Consider the following 21,719-nt stretch of genomic DNA (forward strand, 5'->3'; position numbering starts at 1 on the left):
AGAGTGAGCGACAGGGGTGGTGGTGGAGTGAGTGGGGGGTCTCAGGGAAGGGGCAGGATCTTGGGGAAGGGGCAAGGCAGGGGTGTTTAGTTTTGTGTGATTAGAAATTTGGCAACCCTCCCGGACACCCCAACCCCCAGGGCTGTACAGGGCCCAGCTCCCCATCATTAGGTCTGGAACCCCCTGTCTGGGCCTGGCCACTCCCTACCCCAGGGCTCTGCAAGGCCCGGCTCCTCCTGGCTCGGCTCAGTCACCCAGGGGTGGCTAAGTCCCGGGGCTGTGTGTGTTAGTGCCGTCCTGCCCCTGGCACTTGGCTCCTGTGGGTGGGCTAGACAGGCTGCTCCAAGGCGTGATGGTCCTTTCTCTCCCAGATGCCAGGCAGGGGAGTCACCCCGTGGTGGAGACCCTGCGCCAGGCCCTCTCCCACCAGGAGGTCTACGGCGCCGAGAGCCTGGAGCTCCGACACATCCCTTCAGCAGAGTTCAATTGCTTTGGCTTGGTGGCTGCCCCAGCGATTGGCGTGCACCCCCTCTCCCCTCGCTTCACTCGGCTCTGCAGCATCCTCTCGCTCCCCAGCGTCTCCAGGGAGTCTCTGATCTGCATGCACAGCCCCCTGGTCCTGGCCTGGCTGGAGAAGTTCCCGCTGCTGGCCAGGCACAGTGAGCTGGCCACTGCGCTGGTGGGGGCCACTGTGGATGGGTACGAGGCCGTGAAGGCCAGGTTCCGTCCCTCCCCCGCCTGCTCCCCCTACCTCTTCTCCTACCACCACATCGAGAAGGTTCTCAGGGGCCTCTTCCTCCTGCGGCCCTGCCCTGGGATCCACCTCACCAGCCCCTTGGAGGAGCCCAGCACGCCCAAGGCTGCAAAGCGAGGCCAGCCGGGGATAAGCCTTAGCCTCACGCTGAGCACCCGGGTCATCGTCCGCCTGTGGCTGCACGAGTCGTTACGCACCTTCTGCGACCCGCTGCTGTCGGAGAGCGAGCGGCAGGAGAGCGGCCAGCTGCTGCTGGACGTGGCTACCAGCACCTTCTGCACCAAGAGGAGCGTGCTGAGGGTGATCTCCACCAGCGACAGGGAGCCGCAGCAGCGCGAGCGAGCCAGGAGCGTCACGGAGCCTGCCGGGCAAGACACTGACATGGAGCTGGGAGCTGAGAGCCACGAGGAGCCTTCCTCGCAGAGCAGCAGCGACGGGGACTGCCCAGACGCCTTCGATCCCATAGACCAGGCCCCCGCCCTGGCCCTGGACCGGCCGGACACAGCGCCCTCTGGGGACTCTGCCCTGGGCGCACTGGAGCCCGAGGGGGCAGAGGCGACTGGGATAAGGAGAATGGCTTCCATCCAGCCCTCTCCAGCCCTGCGCCCTCGCTTCCAGGAGCAGCACCTGGCCATGGGGCGCCGCACCAGCACCCGCCGAACCACCCCTCTGAAGAGCAAGCGCAGGCCCTCCACCAAGAAGGAGAACATCAAGCCCCTGCTGCCCTCCCACCTCCTGCTGCTGCCAGGGGAGGACGTGCGCAACATCCTCTTCAGCAGGGAGCTGGCGCCGGCCTCCTCCAGCCGGGAGAGCCTCTACCACGAGAGGTGCTGGGACACCATCCAGCAGCAACTCAGCACCTTCCTCCCCAGGGGCTTTGTGCTGTGCAGAGAAGTCACCCAGCACCTGGTGCGCCTGCTGCGGGTGCTGTGCTGCCCAGAGGGGCACGGTGCCCTCCTCTCCCTGCACCTCTCCACCGGCAGGAGGTCCCTGGTGGCCGTGGCTGCCCATGCCACTGCCTCCCAGCTCTTTGAGCTGACAGGGCAGGCGGGGGAGTGGGAGGTGAGGGAGCTGATCAGGAAAGCCAGCTGGCAGGCTGGGATCCTGAACACGAGAACCGTGGTGCTGGTGCACCAGGGGGTGGGGCCGGGCACCATGCAGAAGCTGGTGGATCTGATGAGAGAGGGCACCTACCCTGGCCTGTACACCGCTGAAGACACTGCACACATCGTGAAGGAACTGCTGCAGGAGAACCAGAACATCAAAAGAACGATGAGGCCTAACATGGTCCTGCAAAGGTCAGGGAGGGAGTGACGGAGACCATGGCCAAGGAAAGCGGGGGATGCCCTGAGCCGGGCAGGTCTAACAGGAGTGACCGTGGGTGGGGGGAGGGGAATGGAATCCCTGAGCTGGGCAGTCTAACGGGGGTGACCCCTGGGGGGGGGTAATATCCTGCCCCCCACCTCTGTATTGAGGGGTGCACAGAGGCTCCAGACCTTGCCTGCCCTGGAGGGGAAATCACACAGGCCCCGCCCCCACACTGGGGGCATCCTCTCTTTTGTCAGGGATATTTGGTGAGAAGGAAATTCCAGCTGGGCCTGCCCTGAGACCCTGCTGGGCTGGGGCTGTCCACAGGTGGCAGGGGGCACTCTCCATGCGGGGGGGGGGGGGGGGGGGGGGGGAGAGGTTAGTGTCAGTCCCCCTCAAACTGGACTGGGAGGGAGAGGTTTGGTGTCACCCCATATCTTGGGGATCCCCCTCTCTTCCCTCAGACCCTTTGCCGTCTCTTTCAGGTTCTACCAGTTTGTGAGGAACAATCTGCACATGCTGCTTCTGCTGGATGGGCGCAAGGGCTGGGCACAGGGCAGGGGGCCCTTGGGTTACCCCCCAGCCATGGCCACAGCCCTGCTCACCCTCCCCTGCAGCATTGACGTGTACCAGCCCTGGAGCCAGGAGTCCCTGGTGCAGGTAGCTACCCAGCACCTGGAAGATGCCCTCAGCCAACAGCCCCTGAAGAGCCCAGGTGAGGGCTTGGTCTGCCTCTGGGGTCTCAGCCTCTCCTGGATCATGGCGGCCGTGCAGCCGGCAAAGGGCCAGGCCCATCTGGGTTTGGCACAGAATACAGGCACCAAGTGCCTGGCCCTTCGTGCTGGCCAGCTCCAACCCATGGGCCCGGCTGCCTCTTCTCCACAGTCTCTCATGGTGTCCACTTGTTTGTCTGTCAGTCCCAGCGTCATTGCAGGCCCTGGAGAATTCGCTTGCCAGCATTGCCTCAGCCATGGCACTGATTCACCGCTCTGCCAGCTGCTATGCCACACACCTGGCCCCCGGCACACCCCTCGTCACCCCAAAGACCTTCCTAGATTTCCTTGACGCTTTCCTCATGCTCTCAGCACAGTTGCAGAGGCAGAGCCGGACTCAGGCTGATCGGTGAGGAATGAGGCCAAACCTGCTCCCCATCACAACCTTAACTCTGACCCCCACGGCCCCATGGTGCCCCCACATTGCTCTGCCTGCCCATGGGCAGTGTGTCATGCCCCACAGCCTGTGGGCCGGTCCATCAGCGCTAAGCAGGGTAAACTTCCCATGTCAGTAACGGCTGGACTGAGGGGTCTAGACACACAGCAAGAGGGCCTTCAAGCTGCCCCCATTCTAACAGCTGGCAGCAGTGGTCTGGGGGCCCGTGCAACCACAGCTCCAGTCTTGTGTGTGCCAGGCTGCTGTGACTAAAGAGACGTGGCTGAGGGAGAGAATGGGGATCGGGCGCCTCCTTTCCCCCCTCTGCCCCAGGAGCAGGGTCTGGCCCCCTGCCCAGGACACAAGCCGCCTCTCCCTGCCGGGGTCAGGTTATCCCAGAGCGCCCACTAGGGGCTCCTGGCCTGGAACATAAGGATCCAGCTGGAGGGGCCCCTGGGCTGCACCCCCAGATTGAAGTGCCCCTAGTGCCCTGGATCTGGACGTGTGCGGGGGATGGGGGAGCCTCACGCTGCTTTCCTTGGGGCAGGATGAAGCTTGCTCTGACCAAGATGCAGGCAGTGAGTGAGAAGCAGCGGGAGCACAGCCGGGACATCAAGTACCTGCAGGAGAAACTTCGCCTGGCCAAGGAGGTGAGAGGGTCGCCTCCGGGAGAGCCTGGCGCCTGGTGCTGTCACCCATCAGACCAGCTCAGCCGGCGTGGTGCTGGGGGCGCTGGGCTGCAGTGGGGACTCCCCAAGCCCCAGCACAGCTGCAGGGAGAAGGCGGGTGGGCTCTCCACAGATGGAGGGGGTCGAGTCGGACACTCGCAGCCTGGGGCGATGGCTCGGGTAGATGCTGGGGGACTGGGAGGGGCTGAGCTGTGTGGGCGGCTGGTGCCATGTCTGCTCCCTTCCTGCCCTCAGCAAGTGGCCAGGTGCCAGCGGCGGGCGGAGCGCGAAGAGGTGGTGCAGAAGCAGCAGGAGCAGGACTGTCAGCACCGCGAGGCACGCATCGAGATCCTTACACAGGAGCAGCACCTGTTGGAGCAGAGCAAGGAGTCTGCCACGAGAAAGGTGTGCATGGACCTGAGGCCCTGGAACAGCAGGGACGGGCACCCCGGCCGGCTGCCCGGCTGAGCCTGCGGAGAGGCAGGGACTTGGGGGCAAGGCCCATCAGTAGGGGTGAGCCTCACATAGGAGGGAGCTGGTGTGGGGCAGGGTACGTTATTGCTTCCCAGCTGGTTGGCCATCAGGGACAACAGGTGGGAGATGGGTGGGAACAGGCCCTGTGCGTGGTGGTCAGGCAGATACCTGGGATTCCCTAGTGATACCTGTCCATCAGGGGCAGTGAAGTCACTGATCCACAGGATCTGTGCCACCCCTCCGCTTTTAAACAGTCCCTTGGGGGAACCCCTTCAGTGGGCCAGACCCCGAAGGGTCCTGCTCTCCCTTCAGGTCAGGCCATGCGACCTCAACACCTACTAAACAGAACCACTGGGTTCCCAGCCTCCTGGGTCCTGCCCTGAGCTCTGCCCAGTGAGTGCAGCTGCCAGACGCTCCTGGTCAGAGACTTCTACACGCTTCAGGGATCCAGGCACCACAGACAGGATCTGCAGCGACACCAGCCGCCTGTGCAAAGCAGTCGGGTTTATTAGTCACCTGGAGCAGAGTCTGCAGCGACACCAGCCGCCTGTGCAAAGCAGTCGGGTTTATTAGTCACCTGGAGCAGAGTCTGCAGCGACACCAGCCGCCTGTGCAAAGCAGTCGGATTTATTAGTCACCTGGAGCAGAGTCTGCAGCGACACCAGCCGCCTGTGCAAAGCAGTCGGGTTTATTAGTCACCCGGAGCAGGGTCTGCAGCGACACCAGCCGCCTGTGCAAAGCAGTCGGGTTTATTAGTCACCTGGAGCAGGGTCTGCAGCGACACCAGCCGCCTGTGCAAAGCAGTCGGGTTTATTAGTCACCCGGAGCAGGGTCTGCAGCGACACCAGCCGCCTGTGCAAAGCAGTCGGGTTTATTAGTCACCTGGAGCAGGGTCTGCAGCGACACCAGCCGCCTGTGCAAAGCAGGCACCTGGAACACAGCCCGGGGAAGCCCTAGGTCAGCCCCAGGGAGCTGCGGTTTGGACGTTGTCCGTGCTGGCCAAGCCATTTCTGTCCCTTTGTCTCTGAGGCCCAAGTGAGCTCCCAGGCCTCTGCAAAGGCTGCTTTTATCCCAGCCTCCTGTCACCTCTCGCGCCATTGTCCTGGAGTTCAGTCCCCTGCCCGAGTTCGTCCTGGCCGCTTCCCCTGTCTGAGCATCCTCCCTTGAGCTGGGTCAGATTCAGCCAGGCCTAACACCCATCATCCCACCCCGGAGCGTTCCTGACACAAGCTCCAGGACCTGCCTTGCCCTGAGAGCAGCGGGTGACCCTTTGGCTCCCACTGGGTAGCAACACCTAGTCCAGTCACTGCCATGCCTGTCATTCATAAACCTGTTAGAGAATTTCCGCAGCGTCACAGGGGGTGCCCCAGTGAGGCCTGGCCTGCCCTGGTCCCTGTGTTGCCAGCACAGGTGTGCTCGAGGACAGCAACAGTGGGTTCGTTGCCCGGTGTGCTTCGCGTCAATGAACACACCAGGTGGAGAAGCAAGCAAAGTTTATTTGAGATCTCAAAGTGGTGCAAGGAGACTGGCACGTCTCAAATCAAGCACGTTAACAGAAACAGCTTTTCTTCTTTTATACATTTTGCAGTCAAGCCTCATCCCCCCCCCCCCTACTACCCCTGCCCTTCTCCCCCCCCCACCCATTCCCCTCTCTCTCTACCCCTCCCATCCCTGGTAACAATTACTAGGCAAATAGCGATTACATTTAAGCAGTTAGATTAGGTTGGCAGCTATAAATTCATAGAAACATAGAATATCAGAGTTGGAAGGGACCTCAAGAGGTCATCTAGTCCAACCCCCTGCTCAAAGCAGGACCAATTCCCAGCTAAATCATCCCAGCCAGGGCTTTGTCAAGCCGGGCCTTAAAAACCTCCAAGGAAGGAGACTCCACCACCTCCCTAGGTAACGCATTCCAGTGTTTCACCACCCTCCTAGTGAAATAGTTTTTCCTGATATCCAACCTGGACCTCCCCCACTGCAACTTGAGACCATTGCTCCTTGTTCTGTCGTCTGCCACCACTGAGAACAGCCGAGCTCCATCCTCTTTGGAACCCCCCTTCAGGTAGTTGAAGGCTACTGTCAAATCCCCCCTCATTCTTCTCTTCTGGAGACTAAACAATCCCAGTTCCCTCAGCCTCTCCTCATAAGTCATGTGCTCCAGCCCCCTAATCATTTTTGTTGCCCTCCGCTGGACTCTTTCCAATTTTTCCACATCCTTCTTGTAGTGTGGGGACCAAAACTGGACACAGTATTCCAGATGAGGCCTCACCAATGTCGAATAAAGGGGAACGATCACGTTCCTCGATCTGCTGGCAATGCCCCTACTTATACAGCCCAAAATGCCGTTAGCCTTCTTGGCAACAAGAGCACACTGTTGACTCATATCCAGCTTCTCGTCCACTGTGACCCCTAGGTCCTTTTCTGCAGAACTGCTACCTAGCCATTCGGTCCCTAGTCTGTAGCAGTGCATGGGATTCTTCCGTCCTAAGTGCAGGACTCTGCACTTGTCCTTGTTGAACCTCATCAGGTTTTTTTCGGCCCAATCCTCTAATTTGTCTAGGTCCCTCTGTATCCGATCCCTACCCTCTAATGTATCTACCACACCTCCTAGTTTAGTGTCATCTGCAAACTTACTGAGGCCTGGTCTACACTAGGCGTTTATGTCGAAGTTAGCGCCGTTAAATCGAATTAACCCTGCACCCGTCCACACTGCGATGCTATTTAGTTCGACATAGAGGTCTCTTTAATTCGACTTCTGTACTCCTCCCCGACGAGGGGAGTAGCGCTAAATTCGACATGGCCATGTCGAATTAGGCTAGGTGTGGATGGAAATCGACGCTAATAGCTCCGGGAGCTATCCCACAGTGCACCACTCTGTTGACGCTCTGGACAGCAGTGCGAGCTCGGATGCTCTGACCAGCCACACAGGAAAAGCCCCGGGAAAATTTGAATTTGAATTCCTTTTCCTGTCTGGCCAGTTTGAATCTCATTTCCTGTCTGGACATCGTGGCGAGCACAGCAGCACTGGCAACGATGCAGAGCTCTCCAGCAGTGATGGCCGTGCAGTCTGGGAATAGAAAGAGAGCCCCAGCATGGACTGATCGTGAAGTCTTGGATCTCATCGCTGTGTGGGGCGATGAGTCCGTGCTTTCCGAGCTGCGATCCAAAAGAAGGAATGCAAAGATCTACGAGAAGATCTCTAAAGACATGGCAGAGAGAGGATACAGCCGGGATGCAACGCAGTGCCGCGTGAAAATCAAGGAGCTGAGACAAGGCTACCAGAAGACCAAAGAGGCAAACGGACGCTCCGGATCCCATCCCCAGACATCCCGTTTCTACGAGGCACTGCATTCCATCCTCGGTGCTGCCGCCACCACTACCCCACCAGTGACCGTGGACTCTGAGGATGGGATACTGTCCACGGCCGGTTCCTCAGACATGTTAGGGGACGGGGAAGATGAGGAAGGAGATGAGGAGGGCGAGGCAGTTGGCAGCTCTCACAACGCTGATTTCCCCGACAGCCAGGATCTCTTCATCACCCTTACAGAGATCCCCTACGAAGCGTCCCCAGCCATTACCCCGGACACAGAATCTGGTGAAGGATCAGCCAGTAAGTGTTGTAAACATCTAAACATTTATTTTTAACAAAACAGGAATATTAACAATTAAAAGAATGGGTTGTTCATGATTAGTGTGCCCTAGGCGCTTAACGGTTTAGTAAGGGGCAGTGCAAGTTTTGAAAAGAAATCTAGCAATGTCCGGTTTTCAGTGATTGTCCTGCACAAGCCGCTCTACTGTGTATTCCCTGCTACTGCAGCTACAGTAAAATGCGGTCTATATGTGCGGGGATAGAGCAGTAATCCTCCTGGGACATCTCGATGAAGCTCTCCTGGAGGTAACTTGAAAGCCGTTGCATGAGGTTCTTGGGGAGAGCGGCCTTATTGGGTCCTCCGAAGTACGACACGTTGCCGCGCCACGAGATTATCAGGTACTCGGGGATCATTGCTCTGCACAGCAGGGCGGCATACGGCCCTGGTCTTTGGAGGCTTTCCCGGAGCATTCTCTCTTTGTCGCTCTCGGAGATCCTCATCAGGGTGATGTCGGCCATGGTGACCTGCTTTTAATTAGGTAGGGGAATGTTAGTGTTGGGACTGCTTTCCCGTTCCTGTACAGAACTGTCACCGCTGGTTTGCAGCCACGCGGTGGAGGCGGGAGAGGGGCAGCCGAAAGGGATCATTCCCGGGGACAGCCGCGAGGGGGTGGGACAGGGGCAGAGTTCCCGCTTGCCGGATTGCTGGCAGCAGGGACTGACATTGATTTAAATGTGAAATGAGGCCAGTGGTAATATAAAAGTTTTAAACTGCCACAAGTGTACGGCTTACCATGTCTGCCTGCAACAGAAATTCCGTTGTGCTGCCTCGCTTCTCAAATGTGCTGTTCAAGACCCCAGGCACAGAATGCGAAGGCCGAGAATTCGACCTTGTGCTGAGTGCGCATGTGAAAGGTGCTGTGCATGGTCTTGTTCACAGAGAAAGACTATGTTCTTTGTTCACAACTACATTTATCTTTCAGAGGAATTCACTCCCTTTTTCCCATTTCCACAGCCCCGTCTGCGACTGTCTCACAACCTAGCCTGGAATCACACTCCCAGAGGCTAGCGCGGATTAGGCGTAGGAAGAAGAGGACACGGGAGGACATGTTCTCTGAGCTTATGGCCTCTTCCCAAGCCCAGGCAGCACAGCAGACCCAGTGGCGGGAGAACTTGACCCGAATGCACCAAGCCAACATGGATCGGGAGGAGAGGTGGCGGCAGGAAGACCAGCAGGCGACTCAAACGCTGCTTGGACTACTGAGGGAGCAAACGGACACGCTCCGGCGCCTTGTGGATGTTCTGCAGGAACGGAGGCAGGAGGACAGAGCCCCGCTGCAGTCCATCTCTAACCGCCCTCCCCCGCCACCAAGTCCCATACCCACCTCACCCAAAGTGCAAAGAAGGAGAGGCGGCAGAGTCCCTGCTAACTCTCACTCCACCCCTGCAGAGAGCTCTAGTAGCAGAAGGCTCTCATTTCCCAAAATTTGAAAAGTTCTTTCCTTCCCGCCTGACACAAGCCCACGTCCAAGTTTCACCTCCCAATGCCATGTGTAGTTGATAATAAAAAATTCGTTTCTGTTAACTACTGTTTCAATCATGTTCTTTTGGAGGAGGAGGGGAAAGGGGGTTGGAAATTGGACAGGACAGTCTCCTTTGGCAGGGTACATAGTCGGGGGCAGGCACAGCAGCAGGGCACATACACAGTGCAGTGATGCAGTGACTAGTTGCCCCGGTTAGTCTGGGAGGTTGTTTTGATGTAATGTTGGGGGGGGTGGGTTGCTCTGTGACTTTGTGGCGGGGGAGGGCAGTTACAGATCTTAAGCGCCGGTCCTTAGACAGGATCACAGAGCCACACAGCATGGGATCTGTAACCGTCCTCCCCCTGCCACAAAGTCAAATAGACCTCCCATACACACAGTCCCGATCAGGAGGGGTGACAGGCTCCGTTGAAACAAGCATCCCACCGCAGCGGAGCCTGTCAATCCTTGAGTTTAGAAGCTGCATTCGCATCACAACACTAGACCCGCCCCGCACCACAGTCTGCGTCCCAGTTTTAAAAAATTCCCGCTAAAACAGTATTAAAGAAAACGGTGTGCTTTAACAAAGTAGAACTATTTTTATTTCGACACGTGTGTTGGAGGGGGGGTGAAGGGGGTATGTAACTGGATAGGATAGTCAACATTACCTGGGTAAAGAAACGGGGGCAGGTTTAGCTTCTCAGTACACAAACTATAAAATCACAGGTTACCCTGCTCACTCAGGAACTTTGCTTTCAAAGCCTCCCGGATGCACAGCGCTTCCCGCTGGTCTCTTCTAATCGCCCGGCTGTCTGGCTGTGAGTAATCACCAGCCAGGCTATTTTCCTCAACCTCCCACCCCGCCATAAAGGTCTCCCCCTTGCTCTCACAGAGATTGTGGAGCACACAGCAAGCTGCTATAACAATGGGGATATTGGTTTCGCTGAGATCACAGCGAGTCAGTAAGCTTCTCCATCTCCCCTTGAGACGGCCAAAAGCACACTCCACCACCATTCTGCACTTGCTCAGCCGGTAGTTGAAGAGTTCTTTTTCAGTGTCCAGGGCGCCAGTATAGGGCTTCATGAGCCAGGGCATTAGCGGGTAGGCTGGGTCCCCGAGGATGACTATAGGCATCTCCACATCCCCAACAGTTATTTTGTGGTCCGGGAAGTAAATACCTTGTTGCAGCCGTCTAAACAGACCAGAGTTCCTGAAAACACGAGCGTCATGAACCTTGCCCGGCCATCCCACGTAGATGTTGATAAAACGTCCCCTGTGGTCCACCAGTGCTTGCAGCACCATGGAAAAGTATCCCTTTCGGTTAATGTACTGGGTGGCCTGGTGGTCCGGTGCCAGGATAGGGATGTGAGTTCCATCTATGGCCCCACCGCAGTTTGGGAATCCCATCGCTGCGAAGCCATCTATGATCGCCTCCACGTTTCCCAGGGTCACTACCTTTGGCAGCAGTACATCAACGATTGCCTTCGCTACTTGCGTCACAACAACCCCCACGGTAGATTTGCCCACCCCAAACTGGTTCGCGACTGACCGGTAGCTGTCTGGCGTTGCAAGCTTCCACAGGGCTATGGCCACTCGCTTCTGTACACTCAGTGCAGCTCGCAACCGGGTGTCACTGCGCTTCAGGGCAGGGGACAGCAACTCACAAAGTTCCAGGAAAGTTCCCTTCCGCATGCGAAAGTTTCGCAGCCACTGGGATTCATCCCAGACCTGCAGCACTATGCGGTCCCACCACTCAGTGCTTGTCTCCCGTGCCCAGAATCGCCGTTCCACGGCATCAACATGACCCATTGCCACTGTGATGTCCTCGGCACTGGGTCGCCTGCTTTCTGACAGGTCTGTGCTACTCTCAGACTTCAGGACATCACCGCGGTGCCGTAGCCTCCTTGCCTGACTTTTCTGCATCTGCCTCAGGGAAACCTTTATGATAAGCTGCGAGACGTTGAGAGCGGCCACAACTGCAGCGATGGTCGCAGCGGGCTCCATGCTCGGAGTACAGTGGCGTCCGCGCTGTCAATGACTGGAAAAGCGCGCGAACTGTTTTCCCGCCGGCGCTTTCAGGGAGGGAGGGCGGGAGTGATGGACGGATGACGACAGTTTCCCAAAAGCACCCTCGACTCATTTTGTTACCCAGAAGGCATTGCCGGCTACACCCAGAATTCCAATGGGCAGAGGGGACTGCGGGAACTGTGGGATAGCTGACCACAGTGCACCGCTTCGAATGTCGACGCTATCACCGTTAGTGTGGACGCACAAAGTCGAATTACTGTCCTTAGTGTGGACACACACGTTCGACTTTGCAATATCGATTACAAAAATTCGATGCAAGTAAAATCGAACTACTCTCGTAGTGTAGACAAGGCCTGAGAGTGCAGTCCACACCATCCTCCATATCATTAATAAAGATATTAAACAAAACTGGCCCCAGGACCGACCCTTGGGGCACTCCACTTGAAACCGGCTGCCAACTAGACATGGAGCCATTGATCACTACCCGTTGAGCCCGACAATCTAGCCAGCTTTCTATCCACCTTACAGTCCATTCATCCAGCCCATACTTCTTTAACTTGGCGGCAAGAATACTGTGGGAGACAGTATCAAAAGCTTTGCTAAAGTCAAGGAATAACACATCCACTGCTTTCCCCTCATCCACAGAGCCAGTTATCTCATCATAGAAGGCAATTAGGTTAGTCAGGCACGACTTCCCCTTCGTGAATCCATGCTGACTGTTCCTGATCACTTTCCTCTCCTCTAAATGTTTCATAATTGATTCCTTGAGGACCTGCTCCATGATTTTTCCCGGGACTGAGGTGAGGCTGACTGGCCTGTAGTTCCCCGGATCCTCCTTCTTCCCTTTTTTAAAGATGGGCACTACATTAGCCTTTTTCCAGTCATCTGGGACCTCCCCCGATCGCCATGAGTTTTCAAAAATAATGGCTAATGGCTCTGCAATCTCGCCCGCCAACTCCTTTAGCACCCTCGGATGCAGCGCATCCGGCCCCATGGACTTGTGCACGTCCAGTTTTTCTAAATAGTCCCGAACCACTTCTTTCTCCACAGAGGGCTGGTCACCTTCTCCCCATGCTGTACTGCCCAGTGCAGCAATCTGGGAGCTGACCTTGTGCGTGAAGACAGAGGCAAAAAAATCATTGAGTACATTAGCTTTTTCCACATCCTCGGTCACTAGGTTGCCTCCCTTATTCAGTAAGGGGCCCACACTTTCCTTGATTTTCTTCTTGTTGCTAACATACCTGAAGAAACCCTTCTTGTTACTCTTAACATCTCTTGCTAACTGCAACTCCAAGTGTGATTTGGCCTTCCTGATTTCACTCCTGCACTCCTGAGCAATATTTTTATACTCCTCCCTGGTCATTTGTCCAATCTTCCACTTCTTGTAAGCTTCTTTTTTGCGTTTAAGATCAGCAAGGATTTCACTGTTTAGCCAAGCTGGTCGCCTGCCATATTTACTATTCTTTCTACACATCGGGATGGTTTGTTCCTGCAACCTCAATAAGGATTCTTTAAAATACAGCCAGCTCTCCTGGACCCCTTTGCCCTTCATGTTATTCTCCCAGGGGATCAGCTCGTTAGTAAGTCTCCTTGAATTACTATCTTGTCCCTTTCCTTTGATTTACTCTCTCTCCTTCAGCCAGAGGTCTGCAGGCCTCATGATTACTGCTTGGTACTGGTAAGGGGGGTTACCACTGATAGCGGGCTGCTTACATATTCCAATTGCACCTGGCTTTTGAGGTCAATTAGAGTTTAAACATGGAAGGAGTTTGGTTCACTTAGGCCTAGTGCAGGAAGGCTTCATTGACACTTAGTGGCCTTCCACCCTCCCAAGTTACCTAGGGTGATGCCTAGTGACGTCAACACCTGCATGTTGGGGAGGGGGCACGTGGGGTGCCCCAATGAGGCCTGGCCTGCCTCGGTCCCCATCCATCGGGGGAGAGGAGTATGTGGGGTGCCCCTGTGAGGCTCAGCCTGCCCCCGTCCCCACCTGTTGGGGGAGGGGAGTACATGGGATGCCCCAGTGAGGCCCGGTGGGGGAGGGGGCACGTGGGGTGCCCCAGTGAGGCCCGGCTGCCCTGGTCCCCATCCATCATGGGAGGGAAATACGTTAGGGTTGTTGTGAGAGGCTACCGGTGTGGTGCTTCTGCTTTCTCCTGTTGATATCACTCGGCTGCGTGCTTGTGTTCCCTCTGTGTGCTGTCCCAGCTCTGCGCAGATAGCTGACACAGCAGACCCAACGAGAATCCCCAATAACCACAGAGTCTACTAAGATACAAAGGCACCTCGGCCAGGTTTATTGCGATCTCGGACACAATTGCAGTTCCCTGTAGGTTTCTGAGCCTCAATCAGGGCATACTACGAGAAAAGTGCCTCTTGGCAAGGACCCGGCTCAGTGGCGGGACTTTCCACTGCCCCCGTGGCCGGACAAAGACACCACCCCAGGGACACATTCTTATACACAGGTACAAACAAGTTACACATCACTCCTGACGTATTGAGGTGCAACCCCTCTACGTAGTAAGGTACAACCCCTCTACGTAATAAGGTGCCGCCTCTCACCTTGTACCTGTTGGTTCGATCAAAACAACTCTATCCATCATTTTACCCTTTTGCCCCTGTCATTGGGATGGGTCGGCCTGTTCCATGTTATCTGTGGAATGTTCCGGTATAATGTGTCTTGGTACCATGTTTATACTGTAACTATGCAACATCAGCCCTTTCCTTGCCAACTTCTGTGAGCAGGGCCTGCCTCTTGCTCACAGCTTAACTTTGCTTCATATTAGCAAAGTCTTGACCATTACTTTAGTTTGGTTCAGGCCTCATACTGGGCCTTCATTAGGCCTTTACTTACTACATTGCCTTCACTTACTACAAGGGTTACCATATTTGCACAGTCAAAAAAGAGGACACGGGGGGGAGGAGCCCTGCTCTAGTCCTGCCCCTGCCCTGCCCCGCCCCCAATCACTCCCTCCCACCCCCTGACTGCCCCCCTCAGAACTCCCAACTCCCCCCTGCTCCTTGTCCCCTGACTGCCCCCTCCTGGGACCCCTGCCACTAACTGCCCCCCTAGGACCTTACCTGTCCCCTGACTGCCCCGACCCTTATCCACACCCCCACCCCATATTCACAACCCCACCCCCAGACCCCTGGGACTCCCATGCCCTATCCAACTGCTCTCTGCCCACTGACAGGACCCCCAGAACTCCTGACTCATTCCACCCCCTCTGCTCCCTGCCTGCCTCGACCCCTCTCCACACACCTGCCCTCCTGACAGCCCCCGCAGAACCACCGACCCATCTAACCCCCCCGCTCTCTGTCCCTGACTGTCCCAACCCCTCTCCACACCCCTGCCCCCCGACAGCCCCCCCCCCGAACTCCCGACCCATCCAACCCCCCGCCCCGCTCCCTGTCCCCCGACCAGGGCCGGCTTTAACAAGAGCCCAGGAATTGGGCTGCGCTCCGGCCGGAGTCGCGGGGTTTGGGGCCAGGCTGGAGATGCTCGGCCGGGGCCGGGCCGGCTGCCCTGGGTCCCAAGCCGGGCCGGAGTCGCTGGGGTCAGGGCCGGCGCGCTCGGCCGGAACCGGAGCCGCTGGGGCCGGAGGTGCTCAGCCGGCGCCGCTTGGCCGGAACTGGGGCCGGTGCCCCAGGGCCCAAGCCGGGCCAGGCTGGAGCCGCTGGGGCCGGCCGGGACGGAGGTGCTTGGCCGGGGCCGGGCCGCGCCGGCCGCCCTGGGGCCCAAGCCGGGCTGGAGCCACTGGGGTCAGGGCCGGCGTGCTCGGCTGGAACCGGAGCCGCTGGGGCCGGGCCACGTTGCGCCTCCCCGGAGCCCTCCTCCTCGCGTCCCCCCTGCCCCAGCTTACCTGCTGCTGCTCGCAAAGATCTGATTCGCGGGAAGCAGGGGAGGGGGAGGAGCAGGTGGGCGGAGCGTTCAGGGGACAGGAGGAGGGGGAAGACAGCTGCGGGGCCGGGGGCATACTAAGGCTGCAGGGGGTGGGGGGAACCAAGAAGGGGCTTTGGCTGCCGAGCAGCGCCGCTTTTCGATCTATAAATAGCCGACCGGGGGGAAATCCCGGACATTTTTAGATTTTTAGAAATCCCCCCCGGACGGCTATTTATAGATCGAAAAGCCAGACATGTCCGGGGAAATCCGGACATATGGTAGCCCTAAAATACATGGGGTGCCCCAGTAGGCCCGGTTTGGGCCTGATTAAACTAAATCCCTGCCTGATTTAGTTGGGGTTGGTCCTGCTTTGAGCAAGGGGTGGGACTAGATACCTCCTGGGGTCCCTTCCAACCCTGGTATTCTCTGATTGTATGGTCTCCGCCCAGCAGGCAGTATGCGGGGTGTCCCAGCCCAGCTTATCTGTCCCTTCCCTCAGATGAACACGGAGTACAAGGCGGCACTGGCTGGACTGCAGGTGCAGGACATTGAGGAGTTGCGGAGCTACCGGTTACCCCCAGCATCCATCCTCAGGGTGACGGATACCCTGTGCATGATGTTCAGCAAGGACCCTGGCTGGGAGAGTGCCAAGCAGCTGCTGGGCCAAGAGGACTTCTACCAGGTGCCGGGAGGGGCTGTTGTATTGATTTAGATGGAGTCGGTGGGCCCAGTTGCTGTCCAGCATTGAGCAGCGTTAAACAAGTGTGAGGGCTGGCGGGCGGAGCCCTGTCCCTGCCTGGCACCACAGGCAGCACACCAGCAAACATCCCTGTAGCCCATTAGTAGCGATACGGACGAGAGGGGAGGGAGCTGACCCTCGCCTGTACAGCAGTGAATGAGGCTTTTGTTTGAGTGGCTTCCCTTCCCCTTTGCCTGTAGTTGAGCAAGTTTCAGCAGGAACCCCCTGGTTCAGCAGGCCTTCAGATGTATCAGAGATGCTGATAACGCTGTTTTTGGGGGTGTGACAATGCGATTCTGGCGAGACCCAACTGAGAGTGCCAATTCAGGACAAATCGCTTAAAACAGGGCACTTACAGCCCAAGGCTGGGGTTTTTCCACCTCTAAGGCACCAAACCAGCCAGACTAAGAGGACTTTGGTCTCACCCCACTGGCTAACCACAAGTCTCACAAGCAATTCCCTCAGACACTCCAGTTTCCCAGTATCACCACCAGTGCCACTCGTTATGGGGACAAATGGTTATGAAAACCAATACCCCAGTAAAAGAAAAAAGGTTCTCTCGATCCCAAAGGACCAAGCCCCAGACCCAGGTCAATATACAAATCAGATTTTACCCACAAATCACGCTGTTGCCAATCCTTTAGAATCTAAAATCTAAAGGTTTATTCATAAAAGGAAAAAGATCTAAATGAGAGCCAGAATTGGTTAAATGGAATCAATGACATACAGTAATGGCAAAGTTCTTGGTTCAGGCTTTCAGCAGTGATGGAATAAACTGCAGGTTCAAATCAAGTCTCTGGAACATCCCCAGCTGGGATGGGTCCTCAGTCCTTTGTTCAGAGCTTCAGAGGTGTGAAGCAGGATTGAAGACAAGCTGGAGATGAGGCATCAGCCTTTTATAGTCTTTTCCAGGTGTAAGAACACCTCTTTGTTCTTACTTTAATTTATTTATTTATTTATTTATTACTGTGGAAAATTACAGCAAAATGGAGTCTGGAGTCACATGGGCCAGTCCCTGCACACTTTGCTGAGTTACAAGGCGTATCTGCCTTCTCTCAATGGGTCAATTGTATAGCTGATGGTCCTTAATGGGCCATCAAACCGGCTAGGCAGAGCTGACACCAACTTGTCTGGAGTGTCACCCAGAAGCATAGCATAATTTTGAAATACAGACAGTATAGTCAATACTTATAACTTTAAATACAAAAATGAGATATGCATACTGATAGCATAATCATAACCACCAAGCCATAACCTTGTCTTAGACACCTTATTTGACCCCCTTTATACCAGGTTTGGTGCCACTACAGGACCTTGGTTGCAACAATGATCTATATGGTCCCAGATCGAATATTGATCAATAACGTCACAGGGGGAAAGCAAGGATGTGAGCTGAGAGGGGTTGGAGCTGCTGCTGCTGTACAGTTCCAGCCCATTTCAGCTCAGGTGGTGGCCAGGATCGAGCTGGAGCCAGGGTGGTGTGGGGGAGAGGATGTATCTGGGTCCTTTTTGTCCCAGGTTGGTCAGGACGTCCCTCAGGCCTAGTAGAGAAGGCCCCGGGTCCCAGGAGATGGTGGGCGCGGCAGATGATGGTGACATTTGCTCGAGTAGCCTCCATCTGTTCTCCTCCTCCACCAAAGTCTCTTTCTCTAAGGACCCCAAAAGGCAGTGATGGCAGAATAGCCCACCCCCTCATTATTTTGTCCACCAATCAGGCCTAATATCCAGCACACCAATTTTAATTGATTAATTTCCAGTTCCACGTCATCTGATTTTTACCAAGCATGATTTTAACCCAGTCCTGGAGTTATATTCCCATGCCTTCTGCACCCCGGCAACGGGGTGACAGTACACCCCAGTTCCCAGACTCCTCAGCACAAGGCACTAGACAGGTTTATAGGAACACCAGACTGGAGTTTATTGAGTGAAAATGCTTCAGATAAAAGCAAGTGCAAGGGAACATGAGTTTATAATTACACCTCTACCTCGATAGAACGCTGTCCTTGGGAGCCAAAAAATCTTACCGCGTTATAGGTGAAACCGCATTATATTGAACTTGCTTTGATCCACCGGAGTGCGCAGCCCCGCCCCCCCGGAGCGCTGTTTTACCGCGTTATATCCAAATTCTTGTTATATCGGGTCGCGTTATATCGGGGTAGAGGTGTAGCTTCATCCACAAAGTATCAAGTATCAGGGGGTAGCCGTGTTAGTCTGTATCTACAAAAACAACAAGGAGTCTGGTTGCACCTTAAAGACTAACAGATTTATTTGGGCATAAGCTTTCGTGAGTAAAAACCTCATTTCTTCGGATGCATAGAGTCACTGTGAGGTTTTTACTCACAAAAGCTTATGCCCAAATAAATCTGTTAGTCTTTAAGGTGCCACCAGACTCCTTGTTGTCTTCATCCACAAAGATGACATCAGAATGCATTCAAATTTGGACAAGTGTTTCTGAATAGACTGAAGTTCATTTTGAGCCTGTGCAGTGAGATTGAGAGATTCAAGCTCATTTAAAGCCTTTCTCACCGAATTCAAATGTTGCGCTATTGGTTGAACACCATCAATCCATGCAGACCATCTAGTTTTGGACCTCCCATGCAGTGAAACAGGAAGATATTGCTTCAGAATTTCCCACCTTTGTGGACTGCTACTGAAGAGATTGTACATTTGCTGAACAGTTCCAAAGTAAGTAATTGCCTCCTTGCATGATTCAGCCCAGTCAACACCTACAAGGTTTAGTGTGTGGTTTCCACAGCCGGAGAAAATACAGTTTGAATTATGCTCAAGCAGAACTGCTTGTACACCTGTGTACTTCCCAGCCACATTCGATCCATTGTCCTAGGCTCGACCAATGCATAGCTCAAACTCGTTTCACAATCACCAATACATTGACTGGAACCAAAGAAAGCCAATCCCCAATCAGAAAGAAAAAGGATGACGTTCAGGATGCGCTCAAGACCCTATGGGGTCACAACCCACAGTCTGGGAACCACTGCAGTACAGTGTCAGTGGTTTTGAAGAGAGGCTTGGCTTCATAGCAACGTCCTGAAATTCAAAATGATACAACTTACCTGCGTGGCATTTTACTCCTGGGGCAATTCTGCTCCACCAAATAAAAAATTCTGCACACAATATTTTTAAATTCTGCAAAATTTGATATATTTTATTTGGTTAAAATAACACCATATCATCGCGTCAGTTTCAATTATTTGGGTAATTTATTTCAAAATACCTGTCAGCAAGTTTGTAACAATACAGACAACAAAAAATAAATGTTTTTGAGAAATAGATTCCTTACTAGGCATATTAATACAGAACTGGATTTCCCGCCTTGGGGGAGTCGGAATAACTGAGGAGCTGAAGGGGAGGGAAGTAAATTGCTGGGAAGGAGCCTGAGTGTGAACCTGGAGGGTTGTTGGGTGTGGGTGGGAGAAGTATGGAAGACCCTGGCTGACCCCTAGCCTCTCCCAATCAGTGAGACATATCTGCCCCCATCCCCATGTGGACCAGTATCCCCTGACTCCCGAGTCCCATGTGTCTCTGCACCCCACTCAGCCACCCCCATGTACCCCCCGCTGCCCCTAGTTCCCATGTGGCCCTGTACCCCCTCAGTTAGCCAGTCCATCCGCATGTGACCATGCATGTGCCTGCCCCATGTGGTATTTCACCCCCACTCCCATTCCGCTCCCTCCCCAGTCTGTCCCCTCCACTAGCCCTTCTGAAACTCAGTCTGTGACACACACCCCCCAGCAGCCCCATGTGCCCTGCTCTGTCGCCCCCTCCCCCCCCATATCCAGTGTCTCCTCCCCTGGACCCGCAGGCAGGGTGCTGTAAGGAACGCAGCCTCTCCTCTTCCTTCTCTGCAGCTGGCTGCTACGGCTGGTGATCCGGCTGCCCTCTGTTCTGGTGCCACAGTAGCCCCTGGTGGGCGAAAGGCGAAACTGCAGTGCCTCTCTGGCAGAGTGTATTTTCTGCGGAGAAAAAAAATCTGCGGGCAACATGAATTCTGCACATGCTCAGTGGTACAGAATCCCCCCAGGAGTAACCTTTCTACCTCCTATCAAAGATCTGAGTGTGCACGTAAGAACCAACCATACCACTTCCATGTTTTATGTAAACAGGGAGGAACCAGGTCAATGCTCTGGTGCAGGAAAGCAATGCACAATGTAACACTAATGGCAGTTCATCTTCCAGGCCTACACAACATGTTCGCAGACCATCTAAGCAGCATTTTCAGAATCACAAATGGTTCACAAAGGATTCAGGTGTCAAGTCCACTGTCAATCAGAGTGTGCGCCCCACATAGATCTTTTTATAGCTGAACAGAACAGGAAAGCCAAGTATTTTGTTCCAAGAGAGGACAGAGTCCAAGTTCTCAAAGAGATGCCTTCTTAATCTCGTGGGCTCAGGGCCTGTTGTATGTTTATCCCCCAGTTCCATGTGTGAAGGAAGGTCAAATGGTACAGGGCCTCAGCACTGGTTCATGGAACTCAGAAATCTCTGAGTGACACCTCCAGTATCGACACGTTTCTGTCAGACTTGATTACTCAGAACAATGGGAACATTTCATCCAGATGTATTGTCACGGCGTGGAGAAGAATTGTTCTGTTGATGTACAGAGCCTATGGATTCAGCACAGAAAGCAGTCCGCAAGGACAATTTGTACTGCAGAAAAAAGCGTTTGTTTTTCATCCAGGGCTTCCCAACTTGCTCGTTCCCCAAGAGAGACACCAGAAAGCTTATGCTCCCAATACTTCTGTTAGTCTTAAAGGTGCCACAGGACCCTCTGTTGCTTTTTATATCCTTGAGTGTCTATTACCTTTAAAAAAACCTCCTCTTTGTCACAAAGCACATTGTGTGTTCATTTGGCTGCTCTCTCTGGCTGTCATTCATCAATTCAGGATCATGCTGTTGTTTCTCATCCTTCAGTCAAAGAGTTTGAGAAAGGTCTTGTGAGAGTTTCCCCTCTGATAAGCTAACCCCCTCCCTTGTGGAATCTGAATGCGGTATGTACAGGTCTGATGGGACCCCCATTCGTGACATTGGCCTTTCTCTGTGAAGATGGCATTGCTCATTGCCATGACATCAGCATGGAGGGTCTGTGGACTGGAAGCTGTCCATGGGGGAACTTCATGTCTGACTTTTCCAAGCATAAAGTTACACTCTGGCCACACCCTACATTTCTCCCAAAGTAATCGCTGCTCTTCACGTCAGTCAGACCATTCACTTACCTCCTTTTTCCTGAAGCCTCGTTTAATCCACGGAGGTGCTGCCTTACCTACTGTCGTTGCTTTCTGAGCTCTGTCATGTTATTTGCCTGGAATAAAACGAGTCAGGCAGAGTCCCCTAGGCTATTCATATTGCTGAGAGAGCCAAGGGTCAGGCAGTCTGACTCAGAGACTCTTTATGTGATGTGGCCAATTTAGAACTCCCAGGTCATGTTAGGTCACATTTTCCCAGAGCCAGGCCACTTCTGCAGCCTCTCTTAGGGGAATGCCCATCACTGATCTATGGAGGGCTGCTATTTGAGTAGTACACATACTTTCACTGTTGCTCTTTGGTCATGCATCTTGTTCCTATGCCCAATTTGGGAGGGCTGTGTTTGCA

At 54.7% G+C, this 21,719-nt stretch overlaps 3 protein-coding genes across 3 annotated transcripts in view; all 3 read left to right on the plus strand.

Annotated features, from left to right (window-relative positions):
• The window catches only part of LCMT2 (leucine carboxyl methyltransferase 2), a 517,091-nt gene that overhangs the window by 120,459 nt on the left and 374,913 nt on the right, over positions 1-21,719 (plus strand). The window lies entirely within an intron of this gene.
• The window catches only part of DNHD1 (dynein heavy chain domain 1), a 105,312-nt gene that overhangs the window by 52,229 nt on the left and 31,364 nt on the right, over positions 1-21,719 (plus strand). Inside the window, 6 exon segments of the mRNA XM_065589518.1 lie at positions 270-2,052; positions 2,548-2,974; positions 2,976-3,184; positions 3,759-3,861; positions 4,135-4,284; positions 15,873-16,055. Of these exon segments, the coding sequence (XP_065445590.1) occupies positions 270-2,052; positions 2,548-2,974; positions 2,976-3,184; positions 3,759-3,861; positions 4,135-4,284; positions 15,873-16,055 (2,855 nt within the window).
• On the plus strand, positions 4,321-9,527 carry LOC135983714 (uncharacterized). Its single transcript, XM_065596891.1, has 2 exons — positions 4,321-7,963; positions 8,958-9,527. The coding sequence occupies exons 1-2, from the start codon at positions 7,387-7,389 to the stop codon at positions 9,431-9,433; spliced, it is 1,053 nt and encodes a 350-aa protein (XP_065452963.1). The 5' UTR covers positions 4,321-7,386; the 3' UTR covers positions 9,434-9,527.

This window comes from Chrysemys picta, chromosome 1 (genome assembly GCF_011386835.1).
Source record: "Chrysemys picta bellii isolate R12L10 chromosome 1, ASM1138683v2, whole genome shotgun sequence".
NCBI classification, from domain to species: Eukaryota; Metazoa; Chordata; order Testudines; family Emydidae; genus Chrysemys; species Chrysemys picta.